The sequence below is a fragment of the Rhinoraja longicauda genome, chromosome 33 (genome assembly GCF_053455715.1).
Source record: "Rhinoraja longicauda isolate Sanriku21f chromosome 33, sRhiLon1.1, whole genome shotgun sequence".
NCBI lineage: Eukaryota > Metazoa > Chordata > Chondrichthyes > Rajiformes > Arhynchobatidae > Rhinoraja > Rhinoraja longicauda.
Window position 1 is genome coordinate 10,117,715 of NC_135985.1, and position 24,709 is coordinate 10,142,423.

General features: G+C 41.0%; 1 protein-coding gene and 1 long non-coding RNA gene across 4 annotated transcripts in view; one reads left to right on the forward strand and one right to left on the reverse strand.

Annotated features, from left to right (window-relative positions):
* Positions 1-19,700, forward strand: part of zfand6 (zinc finger, AN1-type domain 6) — a 39,851-nt gene extending 20,151 nt beyond the window's left edge. For both annotated transcript variants that reach the window (XM_078427580.1, XM_078427579.1), the window contains 3 exons: positions 13,979-14,091; positions 15,796-15,912; positions 18,642-19,700. In XM_078427580.1, the coding sequence (XP_078283706.1) occupies positions 13,979-14,091; positions 15,796-15,912; positions 18,642-18,790 (379 nt within the window). In that variant the 3' untranslated portion in view covers positions 18,791-19,700. The remainder of the gene's footprint in view (positions 1-13,978; positions 14,092-15,795; positions 15,913-18,641) is intronic.
* LOC144609155 (uncharacterized) lies at positions 168-24,644 on the reverse strand. Of its 2 annotated transcripts, none has more exons than XR_013549288.1 (3): positions 24,600-24,644; positions 16,869-17,062; positions 168-285 (listed from the first exon to the last, which is right to left on the reverse strand). It is a non-coding gene; the product is annotated as an uncharacterized LOC144609155 (long non-coding RNA). The 2 variants fall into 2 exon arrangements; XR_013549289.1 differs by lacking the exon at positions 168-285 and adding an exon at positions 2,695-3,215.
* Positions 24,645-24,709: the final 65 nt, after the last annotated feature.

A 24,709-nucleotide genomic window follows, 5' to 3' on the forward strand; every position in this document is an offset into this window, starting at 1 on the left:
TCTTACATAGATCTAAGTACATAAGGTAAAGAGACAGGCAGGAGTAGATGGCTAATGTCTACATTCAACATTTTCCTGCATTCTTCCCATCAGCCCTTGATTCTCTTAATATCCAGATATTTATCATTCTCTGGCTTGAATTAGATCAATTGACTGAGCATCCGCAATCCCTCTCTAAGGTAGAAAATTCCAAAAATTCACCGCCCTATGTGTGGTGAAATTTCTTCTCACTTCAGTCCGGACTCTTCTGCCAGGGGAATCCTTCCTGCATTTGATCTGTCATCTCTGTAAAAACAAAATGTAAGTTTCAATGAGATCTCGCATTAGTTTATTAATTTTCTCCCTATTTGGCAAAAATGCCATCCTTGGAACCAGTTTAGTCAGTTGTCATTGTGCTCCTTCTATGGTGATCTATCTTTTTAGCCAAAGAGATAAATGCCATGCAGAATACCTAGGTGTGTTCTAACCAAGACATCTGATTTCCTATTTATGATCAAATCAAGCGTGTTTTCTCCTCAGCAATGATGTTTATCTCTCCTAATTCATAAGTTACTGCTCCGTATCTACTTTTATTCAAATGGTTTTCATCATTTTTATTAAGTTATGGATGTTTTTAACATTGAACATTGGCACAGCATATCTTTGCCACAATTAGGGTTTGTATTTCAAGAGTCACCTGCTGCCTTTAAGTAAGAGGACTCTAATTTTTTTTATAATTCTTTGGGAAGAGAAGTTAATCTGAAATTCTCTTCATTCTGTTAACATCACCTCTCCAGTCTCACTCCTAATGCAGAGTATCAACCCGAAATGTTGACAATCGCTCCCCCACACAGATACTTCTCGACCCACAGAGTTCCCACAGCAGATTGTTTGTTATTCCAGCATCTGCAGTCTCTAGTACCTCCTTTTTCGCCCCAATCTTGATTAGAATCTGGAAAAACAATACTATGATGGAAGCAGAGACGCACACTACATTTAAGAAATATGTAGATGGGTACTTGAATTACCAAGGCATAGAAGATTGGCAAATGGGATTTTGTAGATGGATAATTGATGGTCATCATGGACATGGAAAGACAGAAAATGCTGGAGTACCTCAGTGGGTCAGGCAGCACCCCTGGAGGACATGGATAGGTGATGTTTCGGGTCGGGACCCTTCTTCAGACTGATTGTGTAGAGGTGGGGGGGAAAGACAATTAGAAGATTGGAGGTAGACACAAAATGCTGGTGTAACTCAGCGGGACAGGCGGCATCTCTGGAGAGAAGGAATGGAGTGACGTTTTGGGTCAAGACCCGTCGTCAAAAGATTGGAGGAGCAGGACAGGCACCGCAGGTCATAGGTGAACACGTGAAGCGGGTTTTTGACAGGCAGATGGTTTGACAAAGGCCATGCATGGCTTTGATGAACACACACAAGGTATGAGATAAAAGGTGTGAGATAAAAGGATCAGAGAGTGAATTGTGAAATTGCTGGATCGACGAGGGCGAATTGTGAAGCTAGGGAAAGGAATGGAGGGGAGAGGTAGGTGCGAGGTTAGGGGGGGGAAGGGGGAAGTAAATGGGGGGCAGTTTATGGGGGAGAAAGTGGAGGGAGGTGGAGGTTATTTTGTAGAGATTACCTAAAATTGGAGAATTCCATGTTCATACTGTTGGGTTGTAATCTACCCAACAGTTGGGTTGGGTTGAGGTGTTGGTCCTCCAGTTGGCGTGTGGCCTCACTCTGGTAATGGAGGAGATCCAGGATAGCTAGGTCAGTGTGGTAATGGGAAGGGGAGTTAAAATGGTTAACAACCGGCCGATACAGGAGGCTAAGGCGAACCAAGTGCAAATGTCCGGCGAAACGGTCGCCGAGTCTGCGCTTAGTTTTGCCGATGTACAGGAAGCCACATCGAGACCACCAGATGCAGAGGGTGAGGTTGGAGTAGGTGCAACTGAACCTCTATATCACTTGGAAGGACGGTCAGGTTCCCTGGATGGAGGCGAGGGATGAGGTATAGCGACAGGATAGGAAAGGTGACCCAAAACATCACCTATCCATGTTTTCCAGGGATACTGCCTGACCCGCTGAGTTATTCCAGCATTTTGTGTCATAGAAACATTGAAAATAGGTGCAGGAGTAGGCCATTCAGCCCTTCGAGCCAGCACCGCCATTCAATATGATCATGGCTGATCATCCAAAATCGTTACCCCGTTCCGGCTTTTTCCCCATATCCCTTGATTCTGTTAGCCCAAAGAGCTAAATTTAGCTCTCTCTTGAAAAGAGAGTTTTGCGACTGTAATCCCACGTTAAAAGCATTCCTACATGGGCATCTTCCGGTGCTCAAAACGAATGGAAGTACGTAGAGCCTGACGTCAAGGAGCTGACAAAGAAGGAGAAGATGATTGTGACTGATCATGAGTTGCCTGTGTATTGCCCCAGCAAGCCATTGAGTTGTATATTAAAAAGAGCACAAATCCAGGTAACCACTTCTTTTCAAGCTGACCATCAGGTTTGGTCTTGAAGTCCACTCGGCCATTTCGACTCTGTGGAATCCTCCTCCTTGATTCTGAAATCTGGTATCGAAGTCTGTTCAGTGGAAGCACCAAGCAATTGACACAGCCAGACAATCCCACAACCAGTGATTACTTCATTGTCTGGTTCAGTCATGAATGGAATGAATGAATGAATGAATGAATGAATAAGTTTATTGGCTAAGTATGCATATACAAGGAATGTGCCTTGGTGCTCCACTCACAAATGACAACACAAACATTAAGTTAACAATTAAGAATAAAGCATAACCACATCAAAACAATAAGGATACAACATTACGGTCTAAACATGTGGGTGAAAATAAACCAGAGCAAAAAAGAGACTACAGACTTTGGTTATTGAGTAGAACTACTACTCGTAGGAAAAAAAGCTGTTTTTATGTCTGGCTGTGGCTGCTTTGACAGTCCGGAGTCGCCTTCCAGAGGGAAGTGCTTCGAAGAGTTTGTGGCCGGGGTGAGAGGGGTCAGAGATGATCTTGCCCGCTCGCTTCCTGTCCCTTGCAGTGTACAATTCGTCAATGGGGGGAAGATTACAGCCAATGGTGCTAGACAATTGAGCAACTAGTCAGAGGAGGAGTGTTATTCCCTTTATCTTGCATCTGTACACTGTGGGCAGCTTGATTGTAATCATGGATAGTCTTAGCTGTCTGGATAGTACCCAACAAAAAAGCTTTTCACTGTACCTGCGTGACAATAATAAAACTAAAATTAATATTTCCATCTTCATCTGTGGTGGAGTTCAGCACAAGTATTAAAGACTAAGAAGAAGTATTAAAATGCATGTTAATCCTCTACTCTTAAAATTATTACATTGTCAGCCTAAATGTCAGTACTACACCAGCAGAAAATTTCTTCGACCTAATATTGATTTATTGTGATATACGGCATAGTTGGCAAAGGTGGCTGTTATGGGCCATCTCTAGTTTCCCTTTAGAAGGTGCTGGTGCCCAGGTGAAACTGCTGGTGCCCAGGTGAAACTGCTGGTGCCCAGGTGAAACTGTTGGTGCCCAGGTGAAACTGCTGGTGCCCAGGTGAAACTGCTGGTGCCCAGGTGAAACTGCTGGTGCCCAGGTGAAACTGCTGGTGCCCTTCTGGTGCACACTCCCACAGTGCTGCTTGGTTGGGAGGAACAGTGATGGGTTTCCAAGTCAGGAAACATGATTTGGAGGGGGAACCTGTAGCTTCCATTCTTTTGGTTTTGATTGTCTTCCTTGTTGCTGATGGTGATGGATTTGGAAACTTTTGTTGGCGTAGCCTTAGTGCATAAATGCTGTGTATTTTACAAATGCTACACATTGCTGCCAGTCTGTGTCACGGAGTTGGAAGAAATGAATATTTAGAATAATGAATAGGGTGTCTGTCAAACAATATTTATTTCCCAAATGCTTTAGCTTTTGGAGTTCACTGGAGTTGCACTAATCCAGACAAGTAGAGAATATTCTGTCATACATGGTGTTGCATCTTGCAGAAGGTGAGTGGCTTTGTGGAAGTGAATCACTCCCCACAGATTCTTCGCCCAGTGATCTCTATCTCCAGGACTACCCCGCGGTCTAGGCTTAAGCTCAGGGGTGACCGCGCTTTTTCGGTTGCTGCTCCTAGACTGTGGAACAGCATCCCTCTCCCCATCAGAACTGCCCCCTCCATCGACTCCTTTAAGTCCAGGCTCAAAACCTATTTCTACTCCCTAGCGTTTGAGGCCCTCTGAGGGGGCGCTGTGAACTGTTTATGTATGTGCTGTTATGTTTGTGTGCCATTGTATGTTTGTTCTTAGTACCTGAACTGATGTACAGCACTTTGGTCAACGTGGGTTGTTTTTAAATGTGCTATACAAATAAAATTGACTTGACTTGATCTGTGCTTGTGGCAGTATTTATGTGGTTGATACTCAGGATGTTGACAGATGCTATTGAATGCCAAGCGTAGGTGGTCGGACATTGGTTAGAAAACGTCATTGTCGAGCCCTTTTATGGCATGAGTATTTCTTGCCACATATCAGCCTGAATGTTGTCTTGGTCTTGCTTGGTGCAGGCATAGACGGTTTAATTGAGTGAGGGATTCTATTTGGAATTGAATGTTGTGCAATTATCAGCGATCATCTCCATTTATCACCATGTGATGGATGGAATTAATGTCATTGCCCCTGGCCTCTGTCGTACGCCTAATACTCTAATATCTAGTATCAGACTTCGAATACATCAGGCAGAGTCAATATGGTGTATAGGAGAAATCACATTGGATCTTTCTATCGGAGTCTTGGAAAAAGTAACATGCTGTTGATAAAGGAGAATTGGTTGATGTATTATTCATAGATTTTGAGAAATAATTTAGTAATGCGCTGCGTCGAAAGTTATTGTGAAAAATAAAACCTCTTGTTTAAGAGAGATCATATTGGCATGTAGTCACAGAGTTAAACGACTCTTCAGCCAACCACGGCCATGCCCACTTTCTAGCATCTATCTCTATCAATCCCTTTTATCAGCCGAAATGTATATGAAGGAACTGCAGATGCTGGTTTAAACTGAAGATAGACACAAAAAGCTGGAGTAACTCAGCGGGACAGGCAGCATCTCTGGAGAGAAGGAATGGGTGACGTTTCGGGCCGAGACCCTTCTTCAGACCCATTCCTTCTCTCCAGAGATGCTACTGCTGAGTTACTCCAGCTTTTTGTGTTTATCTTCCCTTTTATCAGTCCTTGGTCTGTAGCCTTCTTAGCCTTGGCAATTCAAGTGCTTGTCCTGATACTATTAAAATGTTATGAGAGTTTCTGCCTCACCATCCATTTAGCCAGTGCATTCCAGATTCTAACCCACTCTCTGGGTGAGAAACCTTTTCCTACCCTTGAACGTCCAACCCTTTACCCTAAACCTATAACCTCGAGTTTTAGATGCCCTGTTTTGGGGAAATACTTCCTACTACCTGTTCCATCTATTCTCCTAATAGTTCTGTTTAATAACATGCAATGAATAGCGAGTGATGGGGTTCAATGCCAAAATTTATCTTTTTACCTTTTCTGTGAACTACTTCCACGAAAGCACAGATTGTATGTTGTTACATTTGCTGATTACACAAAAAGTATTAAAATAAGTTGTGAAGAGTACATGTGGAGGCTACAAAAGAAAATGTAGTTTAGGTGAGAGGGCAAAGATTTAACAAATGGAATGGAATGTTGGAAAATGTAAAATTGTCAATTTTAGCAGGAAAAATAAAAGAGAAGCATATTATCCATATCAGGGGTTCCCAACCTTTTTCGTCCCGTTTACCCCCTTTGCAACTTTTCGAGAGTAAATTTACCCCCACCATGTTTTGTACAGTAATTTGAGTTTACACTTCTACCACAATAAAGCAACCGACAAAGGGGAAATTTTAAAGTACTGTTTTTAACATTATTATTTTAAGTTCAAATAGCAATAATAATAGCACATAACAATGTTCTTTCACTTATTTATGAACAACTAATGATGAACAGATACCGGTATACCAGAACCAAACACAGTCAGTCAATATGTACAAATCCAGAATCCCCCTGAGTAGGCGAAATTTACCCCAGGTTGGGACCCTTGATCTAAATGATGGGAGATTGCAGAGCTCTGAGGTATCAAGGGATCTGGGTGTTCTGGTGCATGATTAGTAAAGGCTCGTTTAGCACTCTAAATATTTTTATACTAAAAGCTAACAAAATCTTGTTCATTGCAATTGGAAATGAATAATAAAGTTAGGGAGAGTTTATGCTTCAGTTATGGGGCATAGTCACAGAGTTAGTCTGTGATAACAGGATGTTGGAAACGTCACATCTGGAGTAGACTCAGACTCAGGAACAGCTTCATCCCCAGGGCCATAGCTGCTATGAACCGGTCCTGCTGAGCCGGATGGTCACATCGCACAGTGAACCGGCACAGATCTACTTGCACTTTATTCTGTTTTAAAACTGTTACAATTTGTTTCATTGGGTTGTTTAAATTAATACTGACTAGCTAATTAATTTATTGCATCGTATGGGAGGCTCATTCCCAATCTCGTTGTACCCCTGTACAATGACAATAAAGATATATTGTATTGTATTGTATTGTACTGTACAGAGGTAGAAAGTTGATGCTCATATTTCCCACGGTAAGGAAAGGGATGAAAGGTTATCATGGGCAGCCAGGAATGAGGAGTTTAGGTTACAATCGAATGATGCTGGTTAAAAATAACAGACACAAAATGCTGGAGTAACTCAGCGGGTCAGGCAACATCCCTGGAGAACACGGATAATGGACATTTTGGGTCGGGACCCAGTATGAAGAAGGGTCCCGACCCAAAACGTCACCTATTCATGTTCTCGAGGGCTGCTGCCTGATCTGCTAAGTTACTCTAGCACTTTGTGTCTGAGTATGATAGTCTGTTTGATTGACAATCCATCCTTCATCACCAGCGCATTGCATTTTATTGCAACTTCTACCAGCTACATTAAACACTGGAACAAAATGCGCGCCATACCGTTCACCTTGACTTCTTGTGGAGCATCTTACAAATCATAAGATAAGGTCATAAGGGATAGGAGCAGAATTAGGTAATTCAGCCCATCAAGTCTACTCCACCGTTCAATCATGGCTGATCTATCTCTCCCTCCTAACCCCATTTTCCTGCCTTCTCCCCATAACCTCTGACATCCGTACTAATCAAGAATCTATCTTTGCCTTAAATATATCCACTGACTTTGCCTCCACTGCCTTCTGTGGCGAAGAATTCCACAGATTCACCACCCTCTGTCTAAAGAAATTCCTCCTCATCTCCTTCCTAAAAGAACGACCTTTAATTTTGAGGCTCTGACCCCCTAGTCCTAGACTCTCGGACTGGTGGAAACATCCTCTCCACATCCACTCTATCCATGTACCACTCTGGCATCAGGACACTCAAACACCACCATTTCCAATTTCCTCTCCCAAGTTTTCCATCATCTTGTTTCTTCATTTTTGTTCGGTCAAAATCTTGGATCTTCCTGTCTAACAGCACCTGTCATGGGAGTTGTTGGGACATTATGGTGGCAGTTAGTAGATCTCCCATCTTGGATCTCCAGCAACCTGGGTTCAATCTGCCTACAATACTCATTACATAATTATTTTTGTTTTAATTATCTGATTATTTTTGTTTTAAATGTCAGATCATTTACGTACAGTCAAATGGTTTACATACACAAACATGGGCGGCACGGTAGCGCAGCGGTAGAGTTGCTGCTTTACAGCGAATGCAGCGCCGGAGACTCAGGTTCGATCCTGACTACGGGTGCTGCACTGTATGGAGTTTGTACGTTCTCCCCGTGACCTGCGTGGGTTTACTCCGAGATCTTCGGTTTCCTCCCACACTCCAAAGACGTACAGGTATGTAGGTTAATTGGCTGGGTAAATGTAAAAAATTGTCCCTAGTGGGTGTAGGATAGTGTTAATGTACAGGGATCACTGGGCGGCACGGACTTGGAGGGCCGAAAAGGCCTGTTTCCGGCTGTATATATATGATATGATATGATATGGTTTATTGATTTCATTTTTTGGATTTGACAAGGTAATGCTATACCAACCTTACAAATGTTCAAATGAAAGGCAGAATAATATTTAAAATGCATAATTGTGCCTTAATGCAAGTGTTTCAACCATATTCAAATTTGCATTGCAAGATCGAACTAAGCAGAAGACAATACACAATTTCTTATTTCTATGTGGTTGTCTTCTGGAAACACATAAAGATTAATACATTGAAATATAGAAATGTCAATTGTTGACTGTCTTTCTGAATAGCTTCTGAAGATTGATGATGCCTAAAATTGACAATACACTTACAATTTATTTCATTCCTTGTGTCTGATCTTGAAATTTGTGGAGCCTTTTTGCATGCTTTGCAACTTCATCCTGCAGCTAAACTCGGATTTTTATAAAGGATACCTGTATGTACTCATTTATGAAAGTACACTGTTAGGTTAGAGGTTTACCTTTAAGTGACTGAGTGTACAGTTTCTGCATTCTCAGCACCGGTTATGGCATCACAGAAGTAACTTTCTAATCTTCATTACATGAAGGAAATTCAACAGTAGTAGCTAATTAAAGTTCTATAATGGCAAAACACCTCTGTATAAATCTTTCAATTTCAAGATTTAGTGGTTAGTTATTTGCTCAAGAGGTTCTTTTATGGTTATCTTTACTGTACATGTCTCCTTATCCGTGGGACTCAAGTTAAAGATCCTAAACTTAATTCACTGGTTTACTGGAGTAATAATTTTCATGGGTTTGTGGAAATTCTTTGCATTTTACATGAAGGTGTTGCAAAACATCCAGCATCCTTGGAGAGCAACAGAGATAATATTTGAGGTCAACAATCTTTCATCTGAAGGTACACAATTTCATGAAAGGTTGTCAGGCTGAAACATTAAAGTTTTTTTTCCACAACTGCTGGAAGTCCAGCTTTTAAGTATTTAAAACACAAGTTTTGTATTTCAGATTTCCAAAATTCACTGTGTTTCAGCTTTGTGTCATTGCATAACGCTAGAATGAAATGGCAAAGAATTTCCCACCCAGTGTTCAAAGCAACTGCTGCTGAGTTTTACTTTGTGGGTATTGTCTTTGGTTGCTGCATTCCAAAGATCGTGATACCAGCCACACTGGCAGGCTGATACAGAAAGTCATAAGTCATAGGAGCAGAATTGGGCCATTTGGCCCATCAAGTCTACTCCGCCATTCAATCATGGCTGATCTATCTCTCCATCCTAACCCCATTCTCTTGCCTTCTCCCCATAACCCCTGACATCCATGATACAAATGTTAAAGTTAATCCTTAATATGAATAACTTCCCAACCTCAATCCTCTGGTAAAGAGAAACTGAACAAAAGCAGTATACAGCAAGTCATGAGAATTAAATAGTTGTTACACTGAAAATCTCAGCCAAGAGACACTTTTTAGCTCAATATCATCGTAATAAATTATAAATTGTAATGCTGAGTAAAGTGTGTGGGGTTTTTTTTGCTTCTACAATTTTTATAAATTTCATTTTAAAATCAATATATAATATAGTAAGGTACTAAATGGAGAAAGGGTGTGTGAAATGTTGTGTGTTTATCCTTCAGTCCACAACCATTAATGGGAAGAGGGAAAAGGGGAAGAAAGCAAAAAGAGAAGAAGGGAAGATCTATTAAAAGAGAGGGAAGAAAGGGAAGGAAGAGGTAAGAAAAAATAAAGAGGCCAGAAGAGAAGTTAAATTTAATGAGGATTAAGGAAAATATAGGAGGAAGTTAGAAACTAAGATTTAATGATATGATGAAATGGGCAATGTGTATAGTGAAATAGAATATTTTGACATCGTTCCCTTCACTAAAAGTATGTGGGGATCTTCTCCACATAGAAGTGCAATAAATATTTGAAGCTCATTTTTAAAAAAAACTCCAAATGCTGGAAATCTGAAACGGAAGCAAAATTGTGCAAATCATCAGCCGACCAGGAAGCATCTGTGATGAAACATGCTTGAGTTTGAGATCAATCAGATGTTGCCTTTGGCCGTCTGAGTGGTTCCCGCTCTTTCTGTTTATAATTCAGTGATTAATTCAGTTAACAGAAATGCATGAGTCTACGTAATTTTTTTATGAAAACAGTTGCAGCAGGGTGGCGTGGGCAGGTCCAGTTAGCTTTTTGTTTCTTAACTGTGTTTGTTTCCATGCAAGAGCCTTGCATGCAACACGTTTACTAAATTTTAGTGTAAATTTAACTGGTAATCAAAGAAGCATAGAAATAAAGTAGCGGGAGTAAGCCATTCAGGCAGCACGGTGGCGCAGCGGTAGAGTTGCTGCCTTACAGCGCCAGAGACCCGGGTTCGATCTTGACTCCAGGTGCTTGTCTGTACGGAGTTTGTACCTTCTCCCTGTGATCGCTTGCGTTTCCTCCGGGTGCTCTGGTTTCCTCCCACACTCGAAAGACGTACAGGTTTGTCGGTTAATTGGCTTTGGTGAAATTGGAAATTGTCCCTAGTGTGTAGGATAGTGTTAGTGTTAGCAATAGGATCGCTGGTCGGCTCGGACACTGGGCCAAAGAGCCTGTTTCCGGGCTGTGTGTCTAAAGTAAAATCTAAAGTAAAGCCTTTCAGTATGATCATTGAGGATCATCCACTTTAATACCTTATTCCTGCTTTCTCCCCCATATCATTTGATCATATATACCACCTCTGTCAATATATTTTAAACATTTAAGGCATCCACAATTTTCTTTAGTGATAAATTCCACAGGTTTACCACCCTTTGAATGAAGAAATTCCAGCTTTTAAAACTGATGTCCAACCTTTTAAAACAGTAAATGATTAAAGTGTAAAGTAGCCTCCACCACTAAACCTCCTCTTGCAGTTCCAATATATTCATTGGCTGTGAGTACATAAAAGTAAAGGTATGCCCATATGAAATATCATTGAAATTCAAAATCTGAGTAAAGGTGAGAAATATTTTATTCTGGATCTTGCTCTTTAATTGAAAAGACAGGATTAAAAACTAGTTATAAACTGTACAGCAAATAATTGACATCACTAGAAGTGGCTGAAAGATATTTCGAGGTCTGGAATGCTTTAGGTTTGGAATTGCTGTGTCTTAATTGGATTTAGGCTTTTTGTAATGTGGCACTGCTATATAACACAGAGAACTAAATGAAACAATTATTTTAGGGAAATAAAATCCCGAAAAACAAAACTCCAAGTAAAGAAACATGGCAGACAGGAAACAAAGAGTAGGGATTAACGGGTCCCTTTCAGAATTTGCAGGCAGTGACTAGTGGCGTGCCGCAAGACTCGGTGCTGGGACTGCATCTATTTACAATATATATCAATGATTTAGATGAAAGAATTAAGAGTAACATTAGCAAATCTGCAGATGACACAAAGCTGGGTGGCAGTGTGAAGAACTGTGAAGAGGATGCTATGAGGATGCAGAGTGATTTGGACAGGTTGGGTGAGTGGGCAGATGCAATATAATGTGGATAAATGTGAGGTTATCCACTTTGGAGGCAAGAACGGGAAGGCAGATTATTATCTGAATGGGGTCAGGTTAGGAAAAGGGGAAGTACAACGAGACCTGGGTGTCCTAGTACAAGTAAGTATGCAAGTATGCAAAGTTATCATTCAGGTACAACAGGCAGTGAAGAAAGCTAATGGCATGTTGGCCATCATAACGGGAGTTGAGTATAGGAGCAAAGAGGTCCTTCTGCAGTTGTACGGGGCGCTGGTGAAACCACACCTGGAGTATTGTGTGCAGTTTTGGTCTCCTAATTTGAGGAAGGACATTCTTGCTATTGAGGGAGTGACTGGGCTTGTATTCACTGGAATTTAGAAGGATGAGAAGGGATCTTATAGAAACATATAAAATTATTAAGGGATTGGGCATGCTAGATGCAGGGAACATGTTCCCGATGTTGGAGGGGCCATAGTTTAAGAATAAGGGGTGGGCCATTTAAAACTGAGATGAGGAAAAACGTTTTCACACAGAGAGTTGTGAATTTGTGGAATTCTGTGCCTCAGAAGACGGTGGAGGCCGATTCACTGGATGCATTCAAAAGAGAGTTAGATGGAGCTCTTAGGCCCACCTTACTCACCATTGTCACTTTAGTGATAATGCAAGTAGTTTTATTGAAATCAGTGTTATATTTTTAAAGTTATTCATATTTTTAAGTTTAAAAGGAGGGGAAATGGGAGGAGGGAGGGAAGGGGGGAGTGGGGGAGAAGGGAGAGGGGAGGGGGCGTTGAGGAGAAAGGCGAGGGGGGGGTTGAGGAGAGAGGCGAGGGGGGGTTGAGGAGAGAGGCGAGGGGGGGGAGGACAGGGTGCTGCACCAATGGAGGAGAGGTTTGGGCCCAACGGGTCCACTTGGTCTAGTTCTTAAAAGCCTATGGTCTTCCTAGGGGAAGGCTGTCAAATATGTCAGCCTTCTGGTATGTATAGGTTTGTGGGGAAGAAGTGAAAGGAATTTGAGAATTTATTAGATGAACTGGAGGGTGAAGGAGCAGGTTCAGCATTCATTTATTATTTGTTTTCATTTTTGCATCAATGAAATATCAGTGGAGTATGATTAGAAAAAGGAAGATTCATTGCTTAGCTAAACAGAAATAATTAACAGGAGTTTGAACGGTTAGCTCTGTTTCACATCCAGTATGAACAATGGATGCAATGCTTTGATGATGATGTAAATTTTCAGAAACACATCTAACAAGCACAGAGTAAAAAATTGATAGCACATAAAAGAAGATTGCAACACAGATAAAAGAAGCTGAAAAGAATGAAGCAGGAAATTAATATTTCTCACTGCCAGTGAACTACTGCAGTGCAGAGAGAGGTTTATTTTCAGCTGTGAAGGATCGAGGATTACTGACATCAAATTGAAGGAATTGGCATACTTGCAGATAAACGAAATATGCTGGGAGGTTGCATATTAAAATGCTCAATGCGTTGATTTGTTGATGAGTGATAAATAGAGTTTCTATGTGGCAAATGTATTTTGTTGCATCAAACTGTGTGAAAAAGACAAAGGTTGCTTTTCAAGTATCAATGGGTTTAGCATGTGCAAAGAAGTGAACGTGTAGATTAGTTTTTTTTAAAAAAGGAAAACTATAAGTGTGAGATGGAATGCTGAAGGATATATTGTGCAAATCTGCAATAACTACAAAACCTGTTAGTTTTAAATTTTACAATTTGGGTTCTGCTAAAGGAAGCCTGTATTCATGGTAGGGCATTACATATCAGCAGAATGGCTGAGGAGAGATTCACAAGACAAAAGGAAGTATACTTAATAAATGGCAATTCCTGACAGCATTCACAAGATAAACAAAAGCTAATGGGAGATCAGAACACAGGATAGATTCCGTTGAAGGGAAACCAGTTAGACTTAGCAGGCTCTACGGATCGTGGAGAACATCTGTCAGAAACAAGTCATTTGCAATACTTGTTCTTTCAGACGACTCTTTGGAGGCCATGTATTAATATGGAATCTGGGAATGGGATGTCAGAAGGCAGTCTTCATTTTCTGCAGAAATCTTGGCACTCTGGAAGAATATCTGATAAAGTGGACATCTGTGCCATTTTCACTCCAAGCATGATGATAGGAAAATTGTGTTTTTATTTCAAACCATGTCATGGACTGATGGGTGATAAATTCCTGACAGCATTCAAAGTGCTAGATGATTCAATTTGCGAAGAAAATGAGTAACAAACTGAAGAGAAACCAGAAAAAGGGTATTTTTTAAATTACCTTGAGGAAATTGCATTTGGCAGAGAGAAAGAGCATAATGGTTTCCTGCTCCTAAAAGATTGAGATGGTGACAATTTTAGCATCCAAACTTCATTATTTCAGGGATGTAGTAGATGTTGTTCTACTTCCAATTATAGATAAAATTCTATTTAGTTCTGTTTAATATCCATTAACGTTGTTTTTTGTTTCAACTTGCTGCTTTCCTTTACAGATCGGTGGTGTCCAACCAGTTGCTGTTACTATCCCAAGAATCTGTCACAAAGCCCCAAGGTGGTGGGGAACATACAGAAGTTAAACAAGAAATACCCAAAAAAGAGTTACAGGGTAATTCTGCTTCGAGATATCATTTAAAGCCCTCTGAAAACAAAGGCATACTTTGAGATATATTTGAACACACAAAAGTAGCAACTTATGCAATAGGTACTTGTTAAAGTCAGCCATGTCTATATAGTGACCTGAGTTAATATCACTGGAGGTACTTGCAAATTGGGAGTAAATACAATTGTGTACGGTCCCTAATATTGTCAAGAGAGGTTTCTCAGTCGCTTTGAGTGCACAAAGTCTTCACAATGCAGTCACTTTTCCTCAGGATCTCAATTTCATGACGACTTCCACTAAACTTTCTTTCCATTCTTGCCTTCCCCTTTCCCAAACATCCATTCTGCTTTGCTTCCCCATCCAACTCAGTCCTTTCCCATGTCTCTCTGCTCCCATGTTTCCATGTTCCACACCCAGAAACCTAACCTGAGGGAAACTGAAATGGTAGTGATGTCATGCTCATAAACTGTTGTTTGAACTAGCTTGAGTCAGTTTTATGCTTGAAGGAATGTCTTTTTGAGTTCTTTTGAATCCCACCCCTGTTAACCTCTCCTAATTCTGGTCAAAACATTTTCTCCATTTCCCCATGAGAAATTTTAAAAAATTCAGATGTGAATATCTGGAAAGACTCAGCAGGTCAGGCAGCCTCTGTGGAATGAGAAAAGAGTGCATGTTATGTTCAGAGACCTGTTTGTTTTTTAGTCTATTTCCCATTCCTCATATACAATGCTGCTGGCTGTTTTTCAAGGGACTGCTCTTCGAGCAATCAGATTTTGTGAATTGAATCAGATTTCCTCTTGATTCAACATTGCGGCAGTATAGTTAATAGCTCATTCAAGATCACATTCTCTGCATCTTGGTCTATTGCAGAAGCTGCCCTATCTTTGACCTGAACCAACATTGAGTCATAGAAAGGGAGACAATCCAAGTTTACTTCATCAAATCACTTCATCCTTGTGAAAATCGGCCCGTTGTGTGCATGCAAAAAGTATCCTAGATCTATCAAGTTTTAGCTTACAATGTCAAAATTGCCTTTTGAGCATAATCTTTCAATGATAACTGAAACTATAGTCAAGAATGTGATGGCATCTTCTAGAGGAAAATAAAGAAAAATCAAATTGTTTATGAATTTTAGTTGAACCTCTGAAAAGTAAGCTTTCCACGTGCCTAGAATATATGAATACGTTGCTAATGCCAAACGTAAATAGTCCAATAGTAAAAATGGCTGCAGCAAAAAAGTAAAAATAGTACAGTGGAATTGATTTTCATTTTATTTTAAAGTGCCTGAAATTTAAAATGGTCTGATTCTTGTGGCAGATTTGGGTGGGAAGCAACAGGCAAAGAAAGCAACGCTGGAAAGTTGTGACAAATCATTAGTGGGGAATAATGGTGAAGACTGTTCCATGGATAGTTCAGATTACTCCAGTTCATCCAAGAACACAGACACAGGGTACAGCTATGATGCTAGCACAGAGAGTGAGGCAGACGACTGCATTCCGCTGGAAGAGGTTTCACGGAGGACTAAGAGAAAAATAGAGGAGGCATTCACAGATCTAGGTAAAATATTCTCTCCTTGGGTCATGTCATTTGTATGATAAAACTGTGCCGGTCCTTGCTTTCCCTGTCTCTCACCCGCTCTTTCCCGCAGAGATGCCACATGCAGCCAATGTACAATTCTGTCTTCATTGAATTTCAAACTATCTATTGCAGCTTCTACATCAAAAGAAATTGCACAGACTTCTTCTAATGGACAGGACAAGTCCCCTGAAAAGCCCAAACAGAAGAAGAACCGCTGTTTTACCTGCCGTAAGAAAGTCGGACTCACAGGTCAGTATGATGTATGGAAGGAGTGTACATATTAGGCAGATACTCAAAGTGATGAGCCAGCTGCTTCTCAGAACATGGAACAGTACAACACAGGAACACGCACTTCATCCCATGATGCTGATCATCTTGACAATTTAAACTAATGTCATCTGCGTACATGCAGTCCATTTCCCTCCGTTCACTGCCTGTTCATGTGCTTGTCTAAATGCATCTTAAATGTTGCTAGTATATCTGCCTTCATCATCTCCCTTGGTAGCTCATTCTAGCCGCTTACCACTCTGTTTTTAACATAAATCTTCCCTCCCATATCTCATTTACATTTTCCCCTCTTTCACCTTAAAGCAATGTCCCTGAGTATTTAACATTTCCACCATTGGAAAAAGACTATCTATCCAATCGGTGCCTCTTCTATTAGTTCTTCCCGCATCCTCTGAGAGAAATTTAAGTTTGCCCACCTCTCCTTTTAGCAAGTAGTCTCCATTCCAGACAACATCCTGGTGAACCTCTTCTGCATCCTCTCCAAAGCCACACATCCTCCCTTTATAATGGAGCAACATGGAACGCACAAGGAATTGAACATGCGTTTCCTTGCGCCTTGAGGTCATAGTCATAGAGTGAGACAGTGTAGAAACCGGCCCTTCAGCTCCAACTTTCCCACACCGGCCAACATGTCCCAGCTACATTCGTCCTACCTTCCTGCATTTGGTCCATATCCCTCCAAACCTGTCCTATCCATGTACCTGTCTAACTGTTTCTTAAATGTTGAGATAGTCCCTGGCACAACTACCTCCCCTGGCAGCTTGTTCCATACGCCCACCACCCTTTGTGTGAGAAAGTTACCCCTCAGATTCCTATCAAATCTTGTCCCCTTCATCTTAAACGTATGTCCTCTGGTCCTTGATTCACCTACTCTGGGCAAGAGACTGCAGTTATATAAAATGTTTTACATCATTCACCTGTGAAAATTTAGACGGTCCAGACCTGAAACATCTGTCCATTTTCCTCCATAGATGCTGCCTGGCTCATTGAGTTCATTCAGCAGTTTGTTTTTGTTCCATATTCCGGCATTTGCACTCTCCTGTGTCTCCAAATATTTATCCTGGAAGCGTTTGGTGGTTCTTGTAGCTTTGCTCTGCCCCAAGCTGTTGTTCTGTAAAAGTGGACTTAATTTTCAGGAATTACTTCTCAGCTTAGCATCATCGAGGACCTTTACAGGTCTCATTAATAATTTTTCATCCCAGGCCGTCTCTTCACTTCCCTTCCAGACTGTTTCAACAGGACACTGCTGTCATTCTGGCTCTCTTGCAGATCGAGAGTAAGCCAACATGCGCAATGAACATAGTTGACCTCGTCCTCACCAATCTGCCAGTGCAGATGCATCTGCCATGGTGATGAATGCACAATCCATCATCATCAGCTGTAATGAAACAATGCCCCAATCTATAACTTTGTGGCCCAGCATATCACTCCCTTTATCATTACTGTCAACTGAGCATGGATTGAGGAACATGGAACAGTATGCAGAGAGCAGCATCAGGCACACACCATCTCCATTATCTGTGTGTTACACGGTAACACACCAGCCAATATTCTAACCAACTAGACACAAAGAACTGGAGTAACTCGGGAATGGGTGACGTTTCTGGTCGAGACCCTTCTTCAAACGCCTGAAGAAGGGTTTCGACCTGAAATGGCACCCATTCCTTCTCTCCAGAGATGCTGCCTGTCCCGCTGTTACTCCATCTTTTTGTGTCTATCTTCGGTTTAAACCAGCATCTGCAGTTCCTTCGTACACATTCTAACCAACTGATCGACCACAGACCTAAACCCCATGCGGACTGGCGACAGACTGTTGTCACCGCTCCAACCCTTAAATCTTCTTGCTGCAATACTGCATCTCACCTTCCATAAGATCATCTATATGACAAATACAGCAAGAACAGCCGAAGGAACCTTCACCTCCCAAAATGCCTATTCTCTGATCATTTATAATCTTAATAACTAACAACAAAATACCTGATAAATGTCCATTTATTGTACATTTAATTTTTTGTTGTTGCTTCTGGTGTATTTGTAACGCTGCAGCAAGTAAGAATTGAATTGAACTTGCTCAAATCTGGTTCCTTCTGCTGTTCTTGCTGTATTTGTCTATCTTCGGTTTAAATGTGATATTGAGGGTTTATAATGATGTTGTCTTTGCCATTTTATTGGCTTCAAAAGAATTCACAGCACCATTCAGCAGCCGGAGCAAACAATCCTTCTCAACTAACTCCACAAATAAACAGATCAACTTGCGTAGGAAGGAACTGCAGATGCTGCTTTACACTGAAGATAGACACAAAATGCTGGAGTAACTCAGCGGGACTGGCAGCATCGCTGGATAGAAGGAATGGGTGACCTTTTGGGCCGAGACCCTTCTTTAGACCAACTTATTGTCTGTACAATATTACTGTTGACAAATGTAATATTGCAGTTGCAAATCCAGTTGCAGAGGTCATTCAGTCCTTGGACAACATTTGGGGTAATGCAAGAGATTAGGACATTTTCCATTTATGGTTTCAGTCATACTTAAATATTTTAGTAAAACGTTTGGGTAAGAATACAGCTGTGGGAAGACACGAATTAAAGACACACCAGAACTGACAAGTTACAGGGAGCTTGTTGCAGTGTTTGCCTTTTCAACCACATGCAGAGTTGTGACTACTTGTTCTAACTATTTCTATTCACAGGATTTGATTGCAGATGTGGAAATCTGTTCTGTGGATTACATCGTTATTCTGATAAACACAGTTGTCCTTATGATTACAAAGCTGACGCAGCTGAAAAAATAAGGAAAGAAAATCCTGTTGTAGTTGGAGAGAAGATCCAGAAGATTTGAACTGCTACTTACATTAAATTTTTTTCTTTTAAACCACGTGAACCTAATTAAACAGCGGAGAGGATAAGCTGAGCTTTGTAGTTCATTCTGGGAATTTGGAGCATTGTACTGCATAGATCTTCAAATCATGCATGCAAGGACAATAGAATCTGAGAACTGACTGAAGAGTTCTTTCACTTTTCTTTGAATATTCTGTGGTTGGAAAATTACTGCATATTTAGAGGTGTCCATTTTACAGCCATATTAATCTTAGTTAAGTGTCAAGCTTATTTTTAAAACACAAGTGTTGGAAGGCTGTGCTTTACCAATATTACATGCATGGTTCAGATTTGCATTTCTTTTGTGTACGTGGCCTTTCTCTGCAGCACGATTTTCTAACATAGCAGGGCACAAATGGGCCTTTCAGTAACTGAATGTACGCCAATCTCTGCTTTGTTCCGTTCACAAGAAGGCCCCCATGTCTCGGCATCCTGGCTTGTTTGCTGCTCCATTTCATTATTTATGTACTTCAATCAAATGTATGTGGTTTGATTTTACACTATGTTATCCTGAATGGAAAGATTCCATACGCACTTCAGTGCTGACTACAAGTATAATCAGAAAAATGCTGTGATGCCTAACTGAGCATACGCGAAACGCAGGATGGTAATTGTGCTGTATTTATGTTAGTTTATTCACTGTCTTAACTTTGATTAAATAAAGTTATAAAGGAAAAATTAATGACTTGTTTTTTTAAGTCCGTAATGGAAAATTCCTATGGGATTCTGGTTAAATTATTTGATGTTCATACATACCATCCTCGCCCACTGGATTTAGCAGCAAAAGTATTCTGATAGTTTTACATGTTCGTTCACTGGGTAAAACCTGTGAGTGTATACACAAAGGGGAACTATATACATAATTCTCAATTTTGTCACCTCTCTTCAAATTCAGACTGCTGAGTAACACTACTTGAATTATGCAAAGTTCATTTCAAATGGAAACAATTATTCAAAGTCTGTTTTAAAATGGTAATATTATTTTTTTAGAAACACTGATCTTTGCCAAATGCGCTTTGTCCTGTACTTATAGAACAATTTAACTATGCACATCTTCACTCTTTACCATATATTTTGCGACCAATACTGGAAAACAATTAGAGGGAAATCAGCAAATGTTTTGATGTCACTTTTTATTTTGTTCACCAGAAATCTTGAAATTAGCCACTGGACCTGTTTGCTGTGTAATATTTGTTCTCGGAGAAGTGGAAATTAATTATGAACCACGTACATGAAATGTTATCAGAAAGTAATGGTGAATGGGTCATTTTTTCAGAAGGTAGTTTTGATGAGTTTCAGGAGTGATTCAAATGGTTAGAGTACAAATGTACTCCAATGCCTTGAATGAAAACTTAAAGCAACAAATGCATTCTTGCCTTTCTTGACTCGTATTCTGCATACTGACTTGCATTTCAGCACGGTTCAAGACTCAGTAATGACTGCCTGGTATTTAGGTATTTCGTGAAACTGGAAAAGTAGAATCACAGTCAAGTCTGATCTTACCCAAATCCATGTGCACCCACCTGGATGTGATGTGCAGGATTCTCAGCTCTTTCTCTGGTCCCCTCCCAAAGCTCTGGACACTTGGCTTAATTCTACCATCCCAACAGATAATTGAGTGAGATGGGAGCAAATAGCTGTTGAATCTATACCATCTCGAAACAAAACAAAATCTTTTAACCCCAAACATATAGGTATATCAACACAGTAGCCTGTATTAAAGCGCTCTGTTTCATTACTTCTCGAAAATATTTCAATTAGGCTAAACTAACATGTTGTTTGTTATGCTTTGCAGGGAATTAAACTGTTGATCAGTAAACTGATCCCTTGCCTTCAGCTGGATTTTTCCTGTACTTGATTAGGAACTCAGATCCCTAGAAGGGCAACATGTACACCTATATTCATAAGCAAAGTGTAACTTTTATTTTGTGATGTTCACACACACATCTAAAGCACTGATTATGACACAGAAGCTGAGGTCAGATTCAAGGTCACTGTTATAAAGCTGGAATTACTTTTGTAGTGATATCAAATGAAAAATAGCACTCGCATAAGTTAATGATTCCTTGAATGCAAAGTTGATGTTTTATTAAATGTATTTTCTACAATGCCAACCGATGATTCTGCAAATGATGATAACCTGCAAAAAAAATACTATTCCTTGAAGCTACCGTTTTTAATTTATTGTATGTCATTAGGTTTTAGCAAGTATTTAGAAAATTCTCAATGTACCAATTTTTCCTCGTGATTGGATTCAATTCTGCATTTAATTTTGCCTAGAATCTGGGCATGTAATATCTTTGTAATGTTTTTCTTTCCAGTGGTGTTATTCTGATGATATTGACGATTGCTATTTTATTTTATGACTCCCACATAGCCAGAATTATTTTATTATATTTTTATATAAGTAATGGACAGCCAATGTTTGTATTTCATAAATTACTAGCAAGGTCACAGTCTTATAATTCAAACTCGACATCAGCACCTTGCGACTTAAAAAATGCAGAAGCTTTACTCTTGGAGCCATCCAAATTGATGGCCTTCTTAAATGGCAATTGGGCTTTTCCCAATGTTAACAGTTGATACCTGAATTGTCATAGTTTGTCTGCAAATTGTCATATTCGTCATTCTCCTAAATGGCTGTACCATCATGGAAGCATTGTATCAAGGGGGGTTGATTATGAGATGGTTTGGACATTTTAGGTTTGGAATTCATTGTTCACACCTTGCTTGGAAGTTATAAATGGTTGCCATCAGATGACCATTGAAGAATGTGGTTAACACCAGTTTAGTCAAACATTGCTTCAATTGTAGGCCTTGGGCAGTTGTCAATGCCCCTTGTAATATCCAAAAGTTACTCAGTTTAAAGTTACTAAAAAGAATTGCAAGGATTTCCTATAATTTATGTATTGTATACATAAAATATTGTATTGTTTCCCCGTTTGTTTATTCTGTATTGTACATGTAAATAAATATGTTTCTTAGTTTTAGACTTATTATTGGCCTGGTATGGATTTACTGTCTTTCAAAACAGTTTTATGATTATTCCTCAATCGTTCGTGTCGGCACTGGTGAGTAATTGCCAGTGTGGTATAATAAAATCAGCAAGTGCTGGAAACAATATACAGGTCAGACCACATATGTGGAAAAGAAATAGTGTACTTTGGTAGACTAATAGGTAGACTACTTTGTCAATACTGGGAAGGAGAGAAAAGAAGCTTATAAACCTGCAGGAAGGTCGCGTGCCAGGAATGTCACTGACAGTAAAACTGGGGTGACCCTGGGGATAATCTGTAAACAGAGTTATCTGGTCAATGGGAACAGTTAGAAGGTGAGAACTTGGACAGAAGAACGGAGGAGTGTGAAATGCAGAGTAGGAAGGCTTGCCTGGCATGTCAGACTAGGCATATCCTCCACTCCTAGACAGTGTGTCAAAAAAAACCCCAAGCACAACCAATACCATGGATAGTCGATGGGCAGAGAATCAATTTCTGAAGTTGTAGATTTCAATATTGATTCCAGAAGGCTGGTTGAGACCTTGTTCAGGTCTCATTGTGAAAGTAGAGGAGGTAACAACGAGGTCCAAAGCATGCTTGATTTACCCTCAATAGGTTAGAGTGGGATGAGGAATTAAAGTGGTGACCTGAAAGTTCAGTGTGAGGTGCCCCAAGCTTCCTGTCTCTGGGATCGCTGGTCTGGCTGGCCACATCTTGCTCTGCATTTCACACTCGCATACTTCGTGTCTTCTCACTCTCTCACTGGCCACATCTTTTTAAAGATTTTTAAAGAATCAGTATGGACGTTACCAGAAGAAATCTTGAAGATAATTTGATATCGTAAATCATCTTACAGGGTTTTCCTATTACCTCTAAGGTGTTTCGTACTCATGGAAATGTGATTTAAATAATAATTCAGTCATTGTTCAGTCTGCCACTTTAATTCATTCTCCCGCTTTCACTCGGCCCTGCTGTTCTGTACTGAGACTAGGAGGTCAAAAATAGGATTGAGGAACAACACCCCACTTTCTTCATGCATATTGCCACCTGCTGAAGATTTCCAGGTATCTGCATCCCACAGCATGTACTAGAAGTTTAGATGCAAAACTGATTTATGAATACAAATTACTCCAAAGAAAAAGAAGAGGCCTCATCCATGGTGTATCTCACAATATAAGTTTATCTCCTTAGGAGCTTAATAGTACTGTGAGTCTGCAAAACTCTAATGAACCTGGAGCTCCAGCGGCCCAGATTCGATCAGGTGCTGTCAGTGTGGAGTTCTCCTCACGCCACATGGGTTTCCATTGGTTTTCCCCCACATCCCAAAGAGCCGTTGTAGGTTGATTGGGCACTAAATTGCCCTGGGTGTAGATAGGTAGGAGGGGAGTCAGGCTGGTTACATGAGGGAGAAGCCTGACATTATCATCCTTGCAGCCAACGTCTAAACTTCTCACAATTCCTGGGTGCTTCCTGTCCCAATGGCTGGAGGGCACAGTGATGCACAGGTGGGAGAGAGCAGCCTTGGGATTCATCAGCATTTGCCCCAGATCCCATGACGTCTCATGGTATCAGCTCTAAGGCTCCTAACTACCACCAACTGTTTACCTGCAGATGATGAATTAGTTCTCCATGTTGAACAACACTTGAATGTTTCACAAGCATGGACTGTATTGTAGGTGAGGGTCTCCAATGTCTATTACCAAGATGGTTTGGTAGCACCGGGCTGACCAGGCATGTCTTCGCCCCTAAAGGACACGGATGCTGTACTGGGTCTGCCAGTTTGTTGAGTGAACCAATACTGGAGATAGACACAAAATGGTGGAGTAACTCAGCGGGTCGGAAAACATCACTGGAGAAAAAGGATGGATGATGTTTCAGGTTGGGACCTTTCTTCAGACTGAAAGTAGGAAGTGAGTGGGGAAAGCTGGAAATGTGAAATGCAATGCAAACACGCAGAGTCATCGAGTTTGGAAACAGGCCGTTCGGTTCAACTTGCCCACACCGACCAGGATGTCCCATCTACACAAGTCCCACCTACTTTGTCCATCTAAACCTGTCCTATCCATATACCTGTCCACGTGTTTCTTCAACGTTGACAAATGTCTGTACTTTCATTCAGCAGACAATGTGCCAGCGATCTTCCAGTCTGACTTGTCTCCTCTCATTTAACCATTGCAGGGTTAAACCATCTTCAGTCTGAAGAAGGGTCTCGACCCGAAACGTCACCCATTCCTTCTCTCCTGAGATGCTGCCTGACCTGCTGAGTTACTCCAGCATTTTGTGAATAAATACCTTCGATTTGTACCAGCATCTGCAGTTATTTCAATAGACAATAGGCAATAGACAATAGGTGCAGGAGTAGGCCATTCAGCCCTTCGAGCCAGCACCACCATTCAATGCGATCATGGCTGATCACTCTCAATCAGTACCCCGTTCCTGCCTTAGAAACATAGAAACATAGAAAATAGGTGCAGGAGTAGGCCATTCGGCCCTTCGAGCCTGCACCGCCACTCAATATGATCATGGCCCCATACTCCCTCACTCCGCTATCCTTAAGAGCTCTATCCAGCTCTCTCTTGAAAGCATCCAACGAACTGGCCTCCACTGCCTTCTGAGGCAGAGAATTCCACACCTTCACCACTCTCTGACTGAAAATGTTTTTCCTCATCTCCGTTCTAAATGGCCTGCCCCTTATTCTTAAACTGTGGCCCCTGGTTCTGGACTCCCCCAACATTGGGAACATGTTTCCTGCCTCTAATGCGTCCTTATACTAACCATTGCAGGGCGTCCTTCAACAGGTGAGCGGTCTCGCCGCCACAGGCCCCAGCAGAGTGGAGGGGAGTGGAGTGGAGTGGAGATAAGCGGCGGGTCAGTGACCAGTGTCC